The sequence below is a fragment of the Physcomitrium patens genome, chromosome 25, assembly GCF_059467195.1.
Source record: "Physcomitrium patens ecotype Gransden chromosome 25, ASM5946719v1, whole genome shotgun sequence".
Classification (NCBI taxonomy): domain Eukaryota; kingdom Viridiplantae; phylum Streptophyta; class Bryopsida; order Funariales; family Funariaceae; genus Physcomitrium; species Physcomitrium patens.
The window spans coordinates 12,223,839-12,241,811 of NC_143434.1; the positions used below are offsets into that span (position 1 = coordinate 12,223,839).

Sequence of the window (17,973 nt, forward strand, 5' to 3'; positions counted from 1 at the left end):
ATTTATTTCTGTTAATAGATGTTTTATTTCTTATTTTATTTGCAAGAAATTAGATTTTTTTATTTTTTATTTTTTATTTTTTGTAATATGCTCTGGAAGCTAGATCTTCAGTTTATTCAAGCAAACAGAATGCCAAGAAATAAAAATAAGGGTTCTTGTATGAAACATTCCCTTTGAATTACGTTCTGTATAGTAGTTCTACAGTAAACAATTCATTTAAAACAAGAATTCCTCTTTTGTATTGGTAAAATTATGAAGAAAGAAAAAGAAAACCACAAATTAAAAACGACAGTAAAAGCTAAACTACTATCGAAAAGACCATAGCAATAAAATAAAGAAGCAGTTGTTAAATTCTAAATTTAATTCAAGTATTTTTTGGGAAAAACACACCATAGTGGCTATCATCACGTAGTTAACACCTTTGAACCAACTCGTAGACCCTACCTTAAACCACCCTTGCACAAACCCCCACAGGCATTCTTTATGTAGAAAGATTCCAAGTCCATTCCAAACCAACTAATGATTGACAAACTTTACAAGGATGACATTGGTGGTTTAGTGTGATGGAGGTTGTGGTTTAATATGTTTTTATGAACTGTTTTGCACAAGTCTATGTGTTGGTTCAAGGGTCAAATGCAAAAATTGCTATGTTAATTTTTTTTCAATTAAACCATTGTGACAATTCGTTTCTTTTCTGTTGGAGCTTATCAAAACCTTCTTTCTCCACCATAATTTTTTTCTGTTCTTTTCCAAACCCCTCCCCCCAAGATAGCTGAAAAACCTTAAGTTGACGTTTTAAGGTATTCCGACATTAGTTAGTCAAGGAACATGGAATTGTTTGGGGACATGTACAATGGCCAGCCAGGCTGGGTGGGACTGAGGCGGAGGAAGAAAGGGGATGCAAAGCCGTGAAGAAAGCGGACATGGGAGCCCCCGCCGCGTCGGTCGGTGGATAATGCGACCCCCCCCAACTTAGCCATTGCGGCGCCTCGAGCGCCAAACGAGGCAGAGTTCCGATTCCAGCAGCAGAAGCAGCACCACGCCGCAAGGAACTTCGATCTGCGCTGCTGTCGATGGAATGCGATGATGCGATGCGATTGTCGCACCCACCCGCCCATGTACCCACCCGCTCTGCACTGCTCTGGACTGCTCTGCCGTTTTTGCACCACCAGCATCAACATCGCCCCGGATTGGCAATTCTGGCGTCGCTGACGCCTTCCGCCCTCCAAGTGGGCCAGATTCCACCCTATCCCACACGCCTCATATGCCTGCCCCTTGGGCTTTTCTGGCTCTTTGGCCCCACTTCACTCGTCCCTAAGCTTTGACAGTTTTAGCCATGCTTCTGCAGCGAGGCTCTAGCGCCGCCTCACATGGGACGCTGCACAAAAAGTTCGCTCAGTCTTGCTGTCTTTGATGTGCCCCAGAAATGGTGGCCTTAAGTTGGGGGTGCGATGGAATGCCACTTTGGCGCCCTGAACCTGGAATAGTTGACTTGGGATGGACGAGCATCTAGAATTGTTGAATGACTAGTTGCGAGAGAGTAGGTTTCATCTTCAACCATGACGAATCAGCCATACTTATAGTGTGTGCGCTGACCACCCGCAAAGGGGTGCCTCCGGAGGTGTTGTGTGTGCACTCAGTTGCCAGGTTGCTTGAGCGGGTGGAAAGTAGTGAGAATTGTGGGGTGAATCAACTTTGTGGCGATGGGGGTTGATGGAAGTGATGGTGGATATCCTTTGGAGTGCATCAACATGGCCTCGCCCGACAAACACGAAACTGCAGCTCGAGTTCGGGAGGTGAACGCTTGTTGCATGTAAATCTGTGCGGAGGATTTTCTTATGAAGCAACCGTGGATCCGAGAGGGGAATTTTCATTTTCTTCCAGACCTAGTCGCTAATAAGGGTTTAGGTCATTGCTCGCAGGGAATAATTTTGTTGCCGCCATGTGCAGGCGTGTGTGACCTCTGGATTCTTCTATCTCGTGAACCACGGCGTAGACTCGGCATTGCTCGATGAAGTCTTTGTACAGAGCAAGAAATTCTTCGCTCTTCCATTGGAGGAGAAAATGAAAGTTATTCACGACAAGAACCATCGCGGTTACACGCCCTTTGAGGAGGAAGTGCTGGACCCTGGTACTCAATCCAGAGGTACGCGACTAAACCTCTTATCTTCAGCAAACCTCAGTCTATTTCCATAGAAGTTTTAATTAAGGGGAGGAATTTTCGTAGGAAATCAAACTGTGACAGGGGATGGTGCATGTGGGAGCAGGTGATTCGAAAGAGGGATACTACATAGGGTTTTCAGTTCCAGAGAGTGATCCTCGCTCCAAGAAACCTATGCATGGGCCGAATCAGTACCCCTCTCCAGGTAAACTATAGGCTTTCAAATTATACTCACTCACTTGTGCATCCGGGTCTTGAACTTGAGATTATTCTTTTGAGCGGAACACTCATCGTATATGATTGTACAAGCAATTTCGTGTTAATAATGAGGTTATTTCGGGTGCAGATTTGTTACCGGGGTGGGAGGAGACCATGACCCTTTATCATAGTGAGCTCGTGTAAGCTGCTCACTGCTTTGCCTTGGTTTTACAACCCGTAGTTTGAGAAGGAAATGCTGTAGTAAACTGGAACTATAGATTAGTTTGTTGAGTAGTTGATCAGGTCTTTGCTACGGTTTATATCACTAATGCGCCTTACTGATATTGTAATCGACGTTGCATTGTAGTAAACTTTCGAAAAGGGTGTCTCGGTTGCTTGCATTAGCACTGGACCTGGAGGAAACGTTTTTTGACAAGCCGGGCATCACTGATGATCCTGTAGCTACTCTACGACTTCTTCATTATTCTGGTTGATCTCACTATCCAGCCTTCTAAAGAATCAGTCGTCTCATCACAAGCTTAGTCTTTACATTTTTTTTTAAATGTTTTTTTAGTCCACAGCAGATGAATTGAAGTTTTAGAAGTTGCCATTATTTACTTGAAGGTTTTAGCTGGTCTTAATTCATCTTTTTGACTATTTTTGATTGTTTTTGTTGAAATATCACTTAAAATAGTTCTCACACAGAGTCTTGTTGATGTGCAGCGGAGAAATCGAATGTTGAACTTGGAATATTTGGCACTGGTGCTCACTCTGATTATGGCTTGTTGACTCTTCTTGCGACGGACGACGTGCCTGGTCTGCAGGTCGATGACTAACAATTCTACTGTTTCCGTTCATGAATGATGTTTTAAAAGTTCTACATCTTTTAAGAATGTATTTTTCTCGTAGATAGATAAATGAACGACTTGGCGATCAGATGATTTACACATGGTATCGCTGCTACAGATTTGTAAGTATAAAGATGCCCAGCCTCAGGTTTGGGAGGACGTTCCACCAATGAAAGGGTAGGTCATTAATAGGCAAGCAAGCCTGTCTTGACTGCTCCTATTATTGCAGAATTCTCCCGGTCAAAAGCTGGACTGTACCGTGGCCCTTGTTATGGACTTAAATCTGTGTCCATGTTGTCATCTGTAGAGCTTACATTGTGAATCTGGGCGACATGCTTGAGCGGTGGAGCAACGGTCTCTTCCGGTAGTGCACTCTTCCCGTGCTGTGAAGTGCAGGAAAAATCCTTGATATAGCTTGGGCAGGCTTTCCTGCTGAAATAAAAATATGCAGATTAGTGTGATGCAATCTATTCTTTGGAGTTGAACTAACAAGTGTATCTGGTTTTCTTTGTGTAGATCGACTCTTCATCGAGTCGTAAGCCGGGGAATTGAAAGATACTCGGTAATATTCCAAATGCAGAAACCACCCATTTTTGTTCTCAACATTCTTCGACACGCTAATTCTTGCACCTGCATTGAGCGATCAGAAAATCAAGATCTTGTAGTAGTTTAGTGCCTCTGACTGAGAGTACACCTGGATGAATTGCAGATACCTTTCTTCTTTGAACCCAATTTTGACTGTTTGGTCGAGTGTCTGCCAACGTGCTGTTCAGAGGATAACCCTCCTAGGTGAGGACTCAAAACATCATATCTCTTTTGCTTGTGTGTTCCAATTCTAGTTTCAAATCCCAGAATCAATCTCCAGGTAAGAGCACGAGGTCCTTAGCATTGAAGCTTTTGGCTGTGTGCGTTTTGTTGCTGACAATCTCATCCTCGTTGGGTCCAGATATCCACCCTTGACGGTTGGTGAGCATCTTGTGAACAAGTACAAAGAGACGCACAAAGGGTTTGTGTCCGATCAGAAGAGCTTGAATTATAGTCTATTTGAAGGACAATAATGAATGACATACGGTGTGAAGTTCATTGACCTGTTTCATTACGAAACTGGTGCTACCTGGACGTTAGTGAATGGCTATGTTAGTAATGATGCCTCTAATCCCTTAACAGGTTTCAGAAGTCAAGTAGCGAAGCAGTCCCTGTTCCACCCATTTCCATAATCTGTCCCTGCGTGGGTTTCAGCAGCCCTTGTCCTCTACATTGTTGGTATCTGACCTGCCCATTTTTACAAATTTGTAAAATAATATAATTACTCTTGAAAAGCCCTTGCTAAGGGATATTTAATGATTTATGATGGAATATTGCCTGAATTGCGTCACACTTGCAACAAGGTTTGTAGTGCTTGTTTTACACTTTTATGGAAGTAATCACAGGTACATGACGCAGCAGGAAATGGTCGTTTCCATAACAGAGACCAGAGAGATTGTGGTTTGAACGCCCTTATATGGCCGCTGCTATTGGAGACGTATGTTTCCAACCTATGGATCCCGGTTTACGAAGGAAAATGTCGCAGTAGAAACTCTCAAACACGGCTGAGATGCCCTAATTTCTGTTACCAATCGTTAGAATAATTTTAAATCTCGACTAGAGTGTTATAATCTGGCACAAAAGACTAAACTTTGGCATACTGTTTTTGTAGTCTCAAACTTGAATTGAGCAGGGGAGTCCCATCCAGTTACATTCGGACATTGCTCCACACTGAACTCTCAATCGCTCTCAGATGTTTCAGATTCCTGTAGTACTCATAATACTGCCACGCAGCACCCACTTTGCGATTCGGTGTCCCCAGCTCACTGATTATCACTAGATCCTAGAACTCTTTCCAACACCGTGAATGAGGGAGATAAGGCTTTTCATGGAATGTGAAAGCAAAGGTAGAATTTTACTCCTTGAATGAAAAATTGAGAATTCCACTCATTTCAATTGCTGTTAACATTTGTTACCATAAGCAGTGAATTTATGTTACAGCGTGCAAGGTTGTACATTGGCTTTAAAGATGGGGAAGTATAACCTTTTTACGCAAGCAGTCATCAGTCACTGCTAAAAAATGAGTTCACAAGTACACGCTGCTGCACAAGCAAATTCCAAATTCATATGTAACTCTCACATCAGACAGTTCTCATGAACTTTTACAAAGACATTCCTATGCATAGTACACAAGGTCAATGATTAAATCAGTCCGCTGCTTGAAGCCCACACACACGCAACATCATCTATAAAAAAATTAAAATTCAAAAATGAATGAAAGGCACTGTGGTAGTGCTCACCAATTACAGTTACACACAAAATAAAATAAAAATTAAACCTGACCAGAAAACTCCTAAACCTCGACCCACCTCCAGCTTCACATACACTCAAGGAGTAGTAATATCACTACTCGAGGGCTAACTTATAGTTTACAATCCGTATGCTCAAGGAGTAGCAACAACCTGTCCATCAAAACCAATTCAAAGCTTAAACCTTGACCTCCAGGCTCAATTACAACTGACCTTTCCTAGGCTCAAGGGACGGCGTCCCACCGCAGCTTGCACATGAAAGTATCTCGCAGCATTTCATAAGTGTAGTAATGATTCAACACTGGAAGGCTATGCCAAACTTCAGTAGCGACGTCATAGACTCTTAAAACTTGATGACGGTTCTCGTAAATGCCTTCCATACCTTCGTTGTTGAATGCGGCAATTAGAATGTAATCCTCGCTTGAGCAGAGCTTCAGTTTATAGCCATTGGGAACCTCCTCTAGGATGCTCTGGTAAGATTTCATCTTGACTAGCTCCGTTACACTGTTTTGCCACAGAAACTCTGAGACTTCGTATGTCAATGAATGCGGGTCTGCACACTCGCACTCGTATAGAGCGAAAATGCGGTCTCGAATGGTGGCGAAGCCTTCGACTAACTGACCTTGAAGGGACGGGTGGTTCTTGAGATCATATAGCATCCCTGACGTGCAATCAAAAACAAAGGGAGCGTTATTACTTTGTCCTTCATCTGTTGTATCACCAGTTCCATAGACTATGCCAGAGCCCATTGTGCCCCACAACCCCATCTCAGAGTCGTAACAGTCCGCTGCGATTCTTCCACGAGGCCTATCCCTGTAAACCACCATTACCTTGTAACATCCTGAGGTTTCGGCCTCCACCAGCAATTGCACCATCAGAGGCTGCTTCATGCTCAAATCTATCAGAGGTAGGGCTCGCCAATCGTCTGTAATTGGATTACAGATAAGAATTGGGAGAATTTCTTGGTCCATTCCGTAAGGCGGGACAAAGCAAACTAACCCCCCGTCGTGTGCATACATTGAATTCACTCTATACACCCATGGAAGTCTATTGAGAGCATGGTAACACCATTTGTGGGTTTTGAAGTCGAAAGCTGCAACCCAAAATTCCTCAAGATAATGATTATTTCCTAACATTCCAAAGAGCTTAGAATGAGCCTCGTCACAGACTCGTCTGAAGCTGGACGTCTTCAAAGTTGTTTGCCACGTCTTGGAGAGACCCTGGATGGCAAAAATCTGGCGCAGAGGAAGCCGAGCAAACACGAGACCAAGTAAATGCTCAGGAAACCTGCTCCATAGCCATGGATCCATCACCTCGGCGTGATATATACACGAGTGTCTACAAACCCCTGAACCGATTGTAGAAGCGCCAGAGTCCCTTTCTACTGATTCTAAGCCGGAGATGCGTGCCGCCTTAGGTATACCTGGAGCGGCGAGTAATGAGAATGGCTCCTTCTGAGGGATCACGTCGCGGGGAGGATAATCAGTTGCTTGGGTAATGTCTTGCATTGCCAGCAACACTTCCAATGCTATAGCCGATTTAATATCGGCAACTAATGATTCCACCATCTGTTTTAACATAGAGACGACTAGTTGAAGGTCCGGCCCGTCCTCTTGATAGCCATTGAAATCAATGCCGGGTGAGGATGTTTCATTCGCCAAAAGGGTTTCTACTTCATTTAACTCCGCAAGGCTGTTATCAAACCCGCGGATCACTTGGCCGATCCTGTGCAAAGCGCCCAGAGTGTTTTGTTTGGAAGTGCCTTCTAGAGAAAGCCGGGCCATTGAGATTGAATCACACCGAGGATAATAGATCAGCCTATACCATTTGCCTCCACTTTACTGATATAGAACCCTCTCAACTGCAGAACCGTGAGCTGATACCAGATTTGGTCGCATCGAAGGGTAATCAAGAGATGTAAATGCTGTCGCGATGGACAAGAAATCGAGAATGCCACAATTTCCAAACTAAAGACTCCATAGCGCAAATGCCACAGAGGCAGATAAGCTAAGCTGGGAAGAGTAATATTCCCGCTTCTGAGAATTCAGTTGAGAGTTTATGCCTGGTCCAACGGATAATGCAAAAACTTAGTATTCACAGCAATAATAGGAATAAAACAAGGCAGTCCCGGTCATTACGTCATCTCTGAGCTACTGTGCCGCAGAGCACAGAAAGAAGAAAAGCGAGAATCACCGCCGGAAAGCCCCTTAACCGCCAAGCAAATGAACAACACTTACACACACACGCACGCACTTTTCAGGATCAATTGTGCGCGAGCTCTCAAAATCCCCGTCACCAGCCCCAGTTCTCAAACCCCCCTCTCTAGCAGATTAAGCCCAGCAAAACACCCGCCAGCGGTGACCATCCTCGAAACGTGCACAATACAGGGACCGTTCTCTGCATCAGCTGAGGATAACCTAGCAGCTTGAGCTTATCAGATTCTCACAGATGACAGCTCCGTCCCGTGTTGCGGCGGCTTCCTCCAAGTCTACGTACGTATTCCGAATGTGTACGACCCACGCATCGGTTGCCGATTGACTGATGCCTAAGAAAACACATACGCCAATGACTAACGCTAGTGTAACCATGCGAACTTCGTAAAGCTCAGGGCCGTCAATAGTAAATCCGTTTCCAGATATAAGAATTCCCAACATATTGGGCCAGTGGGCAATCGCCCAAATCTTACCTTCTGGCGTTGTCAATGGCGTGGATCACGGATGCGTCTTATCGACTGCCTGGATGACCGCCAGCTTGCGTGAATATTCTAGAATGTCACCGGACTGAATGCTGTGTTGGCGGCGCCTTATTGGTCTTCAATAGGGAGTTCTCTCGTGGGGCCCTTGCCGAACCCGTCCTGCCCTTCGGGCCGTATCTTGCCCCCGTAGTCGCCATATCCAGGCACTCATGGCTATGAGAAATTGGTTATTCGGTCGTCTCTCCAGAGTGGGTTCATGACATTATCCGCCGTTTCAGCAAATCTTGCCCGGGGCTCTCCAGGAAATTGTTATGATTTATAAGCTGGGTGCGAATACTCTTTTGGTGCAGTCAATGCGTGAATTGTGAATTTCTCTCGGTGAGTAGAAAGATGCTTTGAGAATCGTCGTTTGGTCTGCTTCAGTTGGGAATGACAGGGTTGGAATAATTTTTGTGATCAATTTTTTGGTTCGTATGAGTACGTTGTCGTTCGGATTTTTTTTCTTCTGTAGAGCTAAATCTGAGTGCATTCCGGCTTTCTTCTCGACTTGACTGGCGTTCTGCGATTGAAGCGCTTCATGTCGAAAGACAATGTCTTTACTTAGGGTGCATTCTGTCGCCGTTTAGTTGTGTCTCTTGTAAAAATAAATCTGAGAAACATATACTGGTGTGAATTTCACGGTTTCGAATCTTGTGTGGAGGTTTCGTATGCATACTGAATCTTGGAAGAATTATATTGTAATTGTGTTTCTTGGAGAGAAGCAGTTCCCGTCGATGCCTGGTGATTTGTAGTCGGTGGGTCTCATCGAGCGTCAGTAGATGACCTTCTGCTGCTTTTTAACCCATCAATTGCTCCCTATATGCAGTTTCTCGAACACTTTTTGTTTGGATAAATTTAGTTATAATGTGATTATGGTCGAAGATAACCGTCGAGACAGCTTACACATGAGCATCTGTCTTCCTTCAGTCCTAGCCGATTTAGGTCGATGTGCCAAATCGCATTGTATCTGTGATTAATTCTAGGAAATCCAAGCACTCCTCGTTCACATGCTCTGATTTTAATTTTGATTTACATCTATATGTTTTGATGTACTGATAATCTCTCTCAACTTCTGATGATTGATCGATCATACAAAGCTCGAACTTTTGAGATCTAACAAACTAATTTCAATAGGTGCAGAATAGGTTTTCGAGGAGCGAGTTCTGTGTGAGTGTTTTATAACATTCTGTCATATTCGCCATTCTTAGCGATGGAGTGTGCTTTTCGGATTGGACAGAGAGAGGCGAATGCACAAAGAGCGGCACATCCAGCATTGGCAAGATTTGTCCATGTGTTACGTACCTTTGGAGACTGCACCAAGGAATTGGGGAGTATTGAGGGGATTTTGGTTGAGGAGAATCTGGGAGTTGCAAGAAGCGCATGGAAGGAAGAGCTACATCTCGTGGCGGTGAATACGCGGGGGAGACTAACCCAGTTGATTCAAGAGGCACAAGCCAATTTGTCTTTACTATCACTGGGAGAGAAGCTTCATCCTACTTTAGAAGAGTCTGGAGAATCCGATGGAACGACCATATCTTCAATTGTTGTAGGAAATGATGTCCACCACGAAGAAATGTTGGGACATAAAAGTCAATCTCAGCGATGGTGTTCACATGCATGCGAAATCCACCATGAGGTGATGAACCCTGATCTATGGGGAAAACTTCCTGAATACCTCCTGGAGCTCACCTTTGCTCGACTGCCGCTAAACAAAGTTGTCCAGCTACAGAGTCTCTCTAAATACTGGAGATTCGTTGTCCAATCTTCGAAGCCGTTTCAAGAAGCCTGCTCCGGATTTAACTTTAAACGATTTGCGCTCGTGACTTCTAACCAATGCCGCGACTGTAAGATTCATTTCTGTGATGTGAGGGAGAACAAGTGGTTCCTCAAAGTAATGGATGCCGTGTCCCATGGTTTCTGGGCAAGTCCGGTGATTGCTGCCGGAGGCTTGCTCTGTATTGTGGACCTCCATCAACTAAGCTACGGTGCTCTGTCTATCTCCGTGTGCAATCCCTTAACTAGCAAGATCCGTGTGCTGCCTCCACTTACAGAATTTAACCGGTGGTTTCCAAAGATGGTGCAATTATTGGTGGATGATCTCACAGGAAATTACAAGCTTGTTGTGGTGGGCTCTTCGCATCGAGCACCGGATATTTTAATGATGGAAGTTTATGACTCACAGAAAAGGTCATGGGAATCGAGCGATGTAAACCCCGTTCCTGGAAAGACGTACCGGGACAGTCCCACTTCAATTTGTGGCTATGACTTTAGTTATGATGGTCAGTATGAGGGTCTGGTTAGGTTTGACACTAAGGATCGGTACTTGTACCGGCTCTCTTTTCCTTCTCATCCCAACATGGTGCAACCCCCCACGAAGAATGACATTGGAATGTGCAATGGTGATGTGTTTGCTGTTGTTAGCACCGTAAGAAACAAGGAGTCGCTGTTCAAGCTTTGGGTAGATCCCTTGACGGGCGATGCTGTGTGGATACCACAGGATTGTGCTTCATCATCTTACTCTGGTGCCAGTGAACTTGTTTCTTTTCCTCGTTCTTACAGCAAGCGAGTATTTGTGGCGGGGAGATTCGTGCTCGTGGCTGCGGATAATAGAGAGAGGGCTGATCTCAATCATCACCAGATTCTGATGCTGAAGGACTTTTTGGGTCATAGCGCGTGGATTCAGTTGCCTAAGTTGGGAAAAGGGGAGAAGTGCGACATGTGGGAGTTAGATCATGCAATTATGATGGAACTTAAATTGGATGCAATCCCTTGAGTTTTAAGGTATTTTACCCTCTTCTTGAAGCCCATGCTTTCAAGCATTACTAAGCTCTTTTAAAGGCACGAGGAGAAAGAAATCATACATAATTCATGCTTGATCCTAGAAATGCTTTATGCATGACGGATTTTCAACATGTATGCATGGGTTGTACATGATCCGGTGCAGTCGAATAATGTGACGTTTTCTGTTTTGCTTCATGAATGCAGCTTGAGAAGAGTACGTCGTGTTTCCAGTAAGTTGCAGACGAGTGAAAACTCCAATGAACGACGTGGAATAAGATCAGCATCTAAGCTGATATGATGTAGGGGTAATTTTCTAACGATGATTTCCATCAATTGGCCTCGAAATATTGTTTTGGAACATGTTTATGAACGAACCATGAAACTATTGACATGCAGAAAATGAAGTTAAATTTGAATTTAACAAAAGCTTCTTCATGCAAGTACACAACTGTACCAACCTGTCCTTATTCTGCGTAAAAGCTGTTCAACGATTTAGGATGTAAACATCAGGCTAATAGTGGTAATTATCATCAGTGTAAGAGTTTATAATTTATACACTATAATAACACAATCGATATTGCTGTGCGCAACTTTCATCATATGATGTGTAACTTTCAGCAAATAATTTTATGAGGACAATCTTGTATCTATATGTGTGTTTGTTTGAGAAATTATGTTTTATTCACATCAAAACCAAGTTCTTCTTTCTTCTTGCAGTATTGTATTCTTGCCTGTTGTTGTTTAAGTCGGCAATTAACCGATTTCTTCTTTTGACAGCATTTTGAAGACATATTTTATGAAGAGAATTTAATTAACGTCAGAGTCCAAGATGCACAACAAAAGGTAATAAGAATCAATCACTTCATTATTTTTGTGTGTTAGCAGATCATCTAATTCTGGCCCTTTGAGGGCATTATTTTCAAAAGAGAACTTAATTTGTGACAGCATCGAAGGCGCACGTTTTTGTTATGTAAAAATATTAAAAATCACCCGTTTCACCACATGTTGCACATTAAAAAATTACCTGTAATGACATTTCGTATTTGGAATACATTTTGTACATAACAATTAGTTATTACATTATTTCACAGCACAATTTTTACTTCTGATTCTTGGTTTGGATGTGAAGCCATACGGAAGTAGATACAGAGAAGAAAAACAGTACTCATTGAGATAATTAGTTTATTTCTATTCAAACCCAAAACCTATACAAGGGAAAAAATTGGTGATGAGGAAATTTATCACAGTTTGAGATTTATTTATATGAAACTTAAATATATCATTACATCATTTTTAAAACATAAATAAGATAACATTAGTAGTATCTTCATCCTTCGTTCATTTCTCTTTGATATAATTTTCTGTATAATATAATATCAAATTGTTTTAGTAGCATAATTTCTTTTAAATGAGATTATCGAAATTGAAAAACTAATCTGATTCATTTACAGATTTTTTGTATGTAGTGAAAATTTATACTAGTTTTAAGTAAGAAATTATGCAAAAGAAAACAGCATGCATCATTCAAAAAATACAAAACATATCGAACAGGTCCAAAAATACATGTTTATACGTTTCTTCTTCTCTGAAAATATCCAATTAAAATTAAGGACTCGTCCTCAACTCCAAATTTTCAAATGGAACAGAATCACCCGCACTGCAACAGCTTAACTGACTACAAAGCTGAAGAGAGCTTCTAAACCAAACCAATTGACCACTATGGGCATGTTACATGAGGCTACTGGTATCTGGTCGGAGGTCAGCAGGAAGAGATTGAGTCGGAACAGATTTGACGTCAGTAGGATCTGACTGCAGCATGGGTCGCTTGCCTGTTTCTTTCAACAGACCTTCAGCTAGATGCTGCTTGGTGGGTGTCAACATGACGTAATTGGGATCAGCTCGCTCGTAACTGGAGTCATGACATATCCCCCAAATAAAATAATGAGTGACAACCTCGAAATTTACTACACCTCTGAGGCAGCATAAGCTCCCGACTGGTTATGTCTTCCTCAAGAGGATACATTTCAGCATATGCGAGAGATTAAAATGATTAAAATAATCAAATGATCAAAATTAACCGAGTTGCAATGTTCAAGCTCATTGCCAACAGATGAAACATAGCTCAACAAGTACAAACCTGACGTCTCCGAAATTTTCAACGCGTATACCAAACCCGAGATCTGTCAATCCGATCTTGTGGTCTCTAACAGCTGCACGAAAGGAGGGAGAAAAAGAGAACATGAAAACGTTAAGTTGGAGTTGAACCCCTCTTCCTATCTTCAAAAATATCAAAGCAATGTGGTTTATACTTGTAGAAAAAAAGGAGGGTGCTGAGGAAAAGCCGACTAAGTAGATAATATAAACCACAAAAGAATCAGATTCCAAGTTATACCTGCAAGAGAAAGTGTTACAGATGGTTGCCACCACGACTTCAATATGACGGTTACGCCTGAACTTCGAGATCCCAGTTTGGCCTAGAATGAAGAGGCAACAGATGAGTTTACCAGTAAATCATTTCATTTGTACAGTGAGTGAGCTTCTGCCGGAAATGACCGGTTATATTGCGGCCTAACAAACAATTATTGGTGGCATTACAATGAATTGCAGAGGTGTGACATAATCTTAGACTGCTTGAAAAAGGAGCAATACAATTCTTACAAGAAATCATACTAAATGCAGCATGGTAATCATGTAATGACAGGCTAAGGATCCATGTCATTATCCCTAAGACATGAGAGCGTCACCTTCACTTGAACATTCTTATTCGCCTGCCAGGATCCAGCTACTTGCACCTTCGGAGCCACTGAGGCATTGGCCTCATTAGATTGTGTCACATCTGCTTTCAGTCTGCACATACAATCAACTTGTTTAGGATAGATATATGTAGTCGAAGTTGTGATCCAGTATTCAGACAACAGCCTACCCATCATTTAAGTTACAGTAAAAAAGTCTGTCCATTAATCTTTGCAAATCATCTAGTATAACACTTGGCCTCTGTTATTATGAGATTTTGCACATGGCAACCTAGATTAGTGTAGATTATACTGCTTCCAAGGCTTAGGAGTAATGAAAGAAGCATACGTGTGCTCGAACTCGAACCCCAGATCCACGTAATTGGTGATAGCAACCACCTCTTTAATTTCAAATGGGTTCTTCACCTGCATACATAAACAAAACGACAATTAGAGTTCTCAAAACCCACACATTTCAAATGGACAGACCCCTATCCCTTCAGTGGATTCAAATCATAAAGTGGGATAACATCAATACAGCACGAGGTATGTATAGAATGTGCAGCGAATAACGTATTTAAGGTAAAAACTAACCCTTCTTTGGACAACCAGATGATGGTAGTAAGATGCAATGAGCTGGTCCACGATAGCAATCAGAAAAGTGATGGATTAGAACAAGCTCGTGAAATCCTGATCCATGAATATTGTGGATGAAACTTTTCACGAATCTTAATCGAATGTGGCAATTAAATTCGCCTAAACCAACACTGAAAAAGCATCATACATTCACAAACAACAGGACTTTTGACACATTAAAAAAAATTGATACGGCACAAATTAGGAGTCTAGAATGACGTAGATGCATAAAAAGATAAACATGACAGAATTTAGTTTATAGTTAAAGAAAATTAATTAATATAACCCAAAAAAGGGTCAAAAGAGTAGAGTACCTTAGAGTTGTCACAAAGTTCTACGCAAAAATTGAACGATGGTTCCAAAGGACTCTTGCTTCCAACACCATAGTCAATGGCATAGCTCCAACTACCATTCTCAAAGCTTTTCTGCCCTATTATCACTCACAGCACACACAAAGCTTAGGTCAGTTTCCAATACTCAAAAAAGTAGAAACAAGCAAGCATGCACGCAGTAATCTTAGCAACTTATAGACATCCCAGCGACGGCAGCAGACTTTTTTCTACAGAATTTCGTTGTATCCGTTCATCACTTTCAGTTACCTCACTGGCTCACCATAAGATACAAATAGACTATATTGCATACGTCCTTGATAATCCACGACAAGGAAATGGTATACTTCCTCACCTAAAGACTTGAACTGAGCGCCCATAGTAATAGGCCCCAATTTTCCACAAGCCCAAGCACAAGTGGGGACCCATTGACTTGTTGGAGTTCCAGACCCTGCTCATTAAAAAATTAGCACTTCAGTGCATTGCAATTTTCATATTGCATGATTGGACGGTTATTTCTTACGTCCATCATATGGTGCACTAATTAAGTTAGGGTGCTAGCAAAACCTGAGCCGCGCCCGATATCAATTGGCGTAAAATTAGCAGAATAAGCAACTCAACATATAAGAGACTTTCCTACAACACAAGAAAAACGTACATAAAACAAAGGCCAAATGTAGAAGGCATTACACTGAAGTGGAGAGACGCTAGTGCCCATTGTAAACTGATGCGTAGCATAACGAGCTCCCAGTACAACATTGTCTGCAACTCTTCCCCTAAAATTCAGATGAAAATGCATCAAGTCTTGATCGCCTTTCTAATGTAGCGGTTCTTTAAAGATAAGTTTGGACCAACCTTCAAGCAATCTTTGCACTACCGTCATCCCGCGCTTGATGAAGGAATACTGAACTCATTTCTTATGAAGTAATATGAATGCGAAATTTGAGGTCGATGGAATAAATCTTCAGAATGGCTTACAGCTTGGTTGGGTTGAGAGGTAGCACAGTCCACGCTCCAAGTCCCTTTTTGGTATCGAACATACAAGCTCGTACTTTCATCGGACTACAACACAACCATTTACATTGAAATCAATCCACACTTGTCAAATTGAAAGTATACTCTGATCCAAGAACAGAAACATGATGTTCAAAATGTCACCTGCCAACGCTGGAGATGGAAAGATCTCCAAAATTATCAGGGTCCATAACATCCCTGCAATGTCAATCCAGCGAGCGTGTAAGAAATTACAGATGTCATTAAAATTACGACACCAATCAACGTGAATGCAGCCATCACTCAATCAAAACCCAAGAAAATGAGGCATGCTTTACTACAGAATACTTTCACAATACCCTCTAATCTCTACCAAGCGCTTATCCACTCTAGGATAAGAAATCGATAGGGCCATCGAAACTCTATTCAAAACCAACAACCAAGTCAACTTTCCCCGGCAATACCAATTTTTAGATGACTGAAACCTGAGCAAGAAGCAATTCTTCATATATGTATTGTCAAAAATAATGGTAAGCAAAGTCATTGACATTTCTAGGGTTTAGGACTTGCAACTCACCGCTGCCACCGAAATACAGCCTCACCATCAAACGAATCCATAGTATCTCGATCAGTAGGAGCTAGCACCTGAAAGCAAGTAGGCTGCTCAATTCAGGATGGTCCAAGAAATACATTTTACTGTCTCAAAAACATTCAGTTGGATCAGAAACTCAAGCATCTCATCCTCTTGCTCTAAAAGAAAAGATCGAATTGTCACGAGGAATTACCCGGGCAGTGACATCAACATTTGGATCGTCAGCGGGTTGCAAGACAATATGGGCCAATATATTCCGAGACTCGTCAAAGTACATGTTAAAGAGACGGGCCCGAGCCAACTTGCTAAACATTAGGTCATATGACGATTCTGTCATCCTGCATGACCCCCACAATCCCATCAGAACACAAACCATACAGTCTCCATCAAAAGTTCAATATTCCATTCATTGAACTAGAATGGAGAAATTCTCTGCAACTGCACCAACTAAATCTAATTTGGCGGGATGAAACTTCCGCAAAATCGCTCTCAAAAACAAGACACGGAAAAGAGAACAGAGAATGCTCACAAAATTCAGCTCTCAAAACCATGAAACTCAAGGCATGTCTTGCACCACAAAATCACTCTAGAGCGCGCCCCGAATTTTAAAAACATGGAGTTATTCTCACAAGGATCCAATTCAGCATCAAAGAAAAGAAATAAGAAAAAACATCGAAACACTGGCGGCAATTGCTAAAGCAAAAGATGAAATGAAATAGGTACTTGTGATCAGCTGAAGGTCAAATCGAAAAAAGTAAGATGAATCTAGATCAAAATCGAAATTTCACAAGGCTGTTGAATGTCACCTGGACCGAGTGGCAAAATGAGGACGCTCCAATAGAGGTGGCACCAAAACCACCGGCGGAGGCGGCTCCTTCTTGCTAATCCAGTTCCCCATAATTTCAAAACTGAAAGTCCACTCACAAACAAACTAGATGAACTTCGAGGGAAACGGGCTCGACCAGATTCTCAGTACATTGCAAGACGGCAAATGACAGAGCGAAAGGGGGAGTTGGAGAAATGGGAATAGCCTCTGTAGCAGAAGGAGGAGAAGGAGGAATGGGAATAACCTCTGTAGCAGGAGGAGGAGGAGGGAGGGAAGGAGGGAGGGAGGGGGATTTGCTGAATGAAGGAACGCTGAATGAAGCAAGCACACACACAATGGCGCCACACACACAGACTGAGACACACACTATGAGACAAATGAGACAAATGAGACTAGACTGAGCTTCGGCACTGGAGGAGCCCTGCTTCCACATCACTCACTCCTTCCTTGACACGTGCCTCCCTCCCTCTCTCTGGTTGAATGAATGAAGGGTCTTACAAGTTGAAAGAAAGTATTTCAGGATGCAAACTGACGTCGGATGCGGGGGATGAGATTCTTCGTTTGTTGGCTCTGATCCGAACCATTCACGCCGGGAAGGAAACAGGTCTCCGGAGGTGGTTGGAATGTGGTTGTCGTTGTATTTTGAAAAGAAGAAAAAATTTACAGATCAATCAACAAATAAAGCTAAAGAATTCCAAAATCTTTGCATGTTGCAAAACATTTCTAGAACACTCACGAAATTTCTAGAAAAGAACACTCACTAACCTTCCAACAATTGTAACATTCTCCAAAATTAAACCTCCACTTCAT

General features: G+C 42.3%; 4 protein-coding genes across 11 annotated transcripts; 2 read left to right on the forward strand and 2 right to left on the reverse strand.

The window, feature by feature from the left end:
* Nucleotides 1–1,009: 1,009 nt before the first annotated feature.
* LOC112277545 (azadirone synthase LFS) lies at nucleotides 1,010–4,553 on the forward strand. Its single transcript, XM_024510009.3, has 11 exons — nucleotides 1,010–1,796; nucleotides 1,951–2,146; nucleotides 2,268–2,366; nucleotides 2,508–2,559; nucleotides 2,727–2,848; nucleotides 3,083–3,183; nucleotides 3,326–3,384; nucleotides 3,515–3,571; nucleotides 3,724–3,769; nucleotides 3,917–3,996; nucleotides 4,154–4,553. The coding sequence occupies exons 1-11, from the start codon at nucleotides 1,704–1,706 to the stop codon at nucleotides 4,263–4,265; spliced, it is 1,017 nt and encodes a 338-aa protein (XP_024365777.1). The 5' UTR covers nucleotides 1,010–1,703; the 3' UTR covers nucleotides 4,266–4,553.
* A 920-nt stretch (nucleotides 4,554–5,473) lies between these two features.
* Nucleotides 5,474–7,923, reverse strand: LOC112277543 (uncharacterized). Its single transcript, XM_024510005.2, has 2 exons — nucleotides 7,778–7,923; nucleotides 5,474–7,602 (listed from the first exon to the last, which is right to left on the reverse strand). The coding sequence occupies exon 2, from the start codon at nucleotides 7,322–7,324 to the stop codon at nucleotides 5,765–5,767; it is 1,560 nt and encodes a 519-aa protein (XP_024365773.1). The 5' UTR covers nucleotides 7,325–7,602; nucleotides 7,778–7,923; the 3' UTR covers nucleotides 5,474–5,764.
* Nucleotides 7,924–8,442: 519 nt separating this feature from the next.
* LOC112277541 (F-box only protein 6) lies at nucleotides 8,443–12,840 on the forward strand. Of its 8 annotated transcripts, none has more exons than XM_090247773.1 (6): nucleotides 8,443–8,613; nucleotides 9,409–11,055; nucleotides 11,260–11,360; nucleotides 11,452–11,575; nucleotides 11,833–11,898; nucleotides 12,702–12,840. In XM_090247773.1, the coding sequence occupies exon 2, from the start codon at nucleotides 9,485–9,487 to the stop codon at nucleotides 11,045–11,047; it is 1,563 nt and encodes a 520-aa protein (XP_090103899.1). In that variant the 5' UTR covers nucleotides 8,443–8,613; nucleotides 9,409–9,484; the 3' UTR covers nucleotides 11,048–11,055; nucleotides 11,260–11,360; nucleotides 11,452–11,575; nucleotides 11,833–11,898; nucleotides 12,702–12,840. The 8 variants fall into 8 exon arrangements, with proteins under 8 accessions (XP_090103899.1, XP_090103900.1, XP_090103896.1 ...); XM_090247774.1 differs by lacking the exon at nucleotides 12,702–12,840 and adding an exon at nucleotides 12,185–12,386; XM_090247770.1 differs by lacking the exon at nucleotides 11,452–11,575.
* LOC112277544 (uncharacterized) lies at nucleotides 12,599–17,553 on the reverse strand. Its single transcript, XM_024510008.3, has 14 exons — nucleotides 17,144–17,553; nucleotides 16,531–16,675; nucleotides 16,323–16,390; nucleotides 15,911–15,964; nucleotides 15,731–15,814; nucleotides 15,443–15,528; nucleotides 15,108–15,203; nucleotides 14,738–14,853; nucleotides 14,382–14,423; nucleotides 14,137–14,213; nucleotides 13,800–13,902; nucleotides 13,448–13,529; nucleotides 13,193–13,265; nucleotides 12,599–12,964 (listed from the first exon to the last, which is right to left on the reverse strand). The coding sequence occupies exons 1-14, from the start codon at nucleotides 17,233–17,235 to the stop codon at nucleotides 12,784–12,786; spliced, it is 1,299 nt and encodes a 432-aa protein (XP_024365776.1). The 5' UTR covers nucleotides 17,236–17,553; the 3' UTR covers nucleotides 12,599–12,783.
* Nucleotides 17,554–17,973: the final 420 nt, after the last annotated feature.

Excerpts from the sequence above, each read along its gene's own strand:
- LOC112277544 (XM_024510008.3), bottom strand. The coding sequence starts at position 17,235 with ATGGGGAACTGGATTAGCAAGAAGGAGCCGCCTCCGCCGGTGGTTTTG. Across the intron at positions 14,214-14,381 it reads ATCTGGTTGTCCAAAGAAGG|GTGAAGAACCCATTTGAAAT; the intron begins GTTAGTTTTTAC and ends TTATGTATGCAG. Across the intron at positions 13,903-14,136 it reads GGGTTCGAGTTCGAGCACAC|ACTGAAAGCAGATGTGACAC; the intron begins GTATGCTTCTTT and ends TTGTATGTGCAG.
- LOC112277541 (XM_090247773.1), top strand. The coding sequence starts at position 9,485 with ATGGAGTGTGCTTTTCGGATTGGACAGAGAGAGGCGAATGCACAAAGA.
- LOC112277543 (XM_024510005.2), bottom strand. The coding sequence starts at position 7,324 with ATGGCCCGGCTTTCTCTAGAAGGCACTTCCAAACAAAACACTCTGGGC.
- LOC112277545 (XM_024510009.3), top strand. The coding sequence starts at position 1,704 with ATGGGGGTTGATGGAAGTGATGGTGGATATCCTTTGGAGTGCATCAAC. Across the intron at positions 2,849-3,082 it reads ACGACTTCTTCATTATTCTG|CGGAGAAATCGAATGTTGAA; the intron begins GTTGATCTCACT and ends GTTGATGTGCAG. Across the intron at positions 3,997-4,153 it reads TCAGAGGATAACCCTCCTAG|ATATCCACCCTTGACGGTTG; the intron begins GTGAGGACTCAA and ends CGTTGGGTCCAG.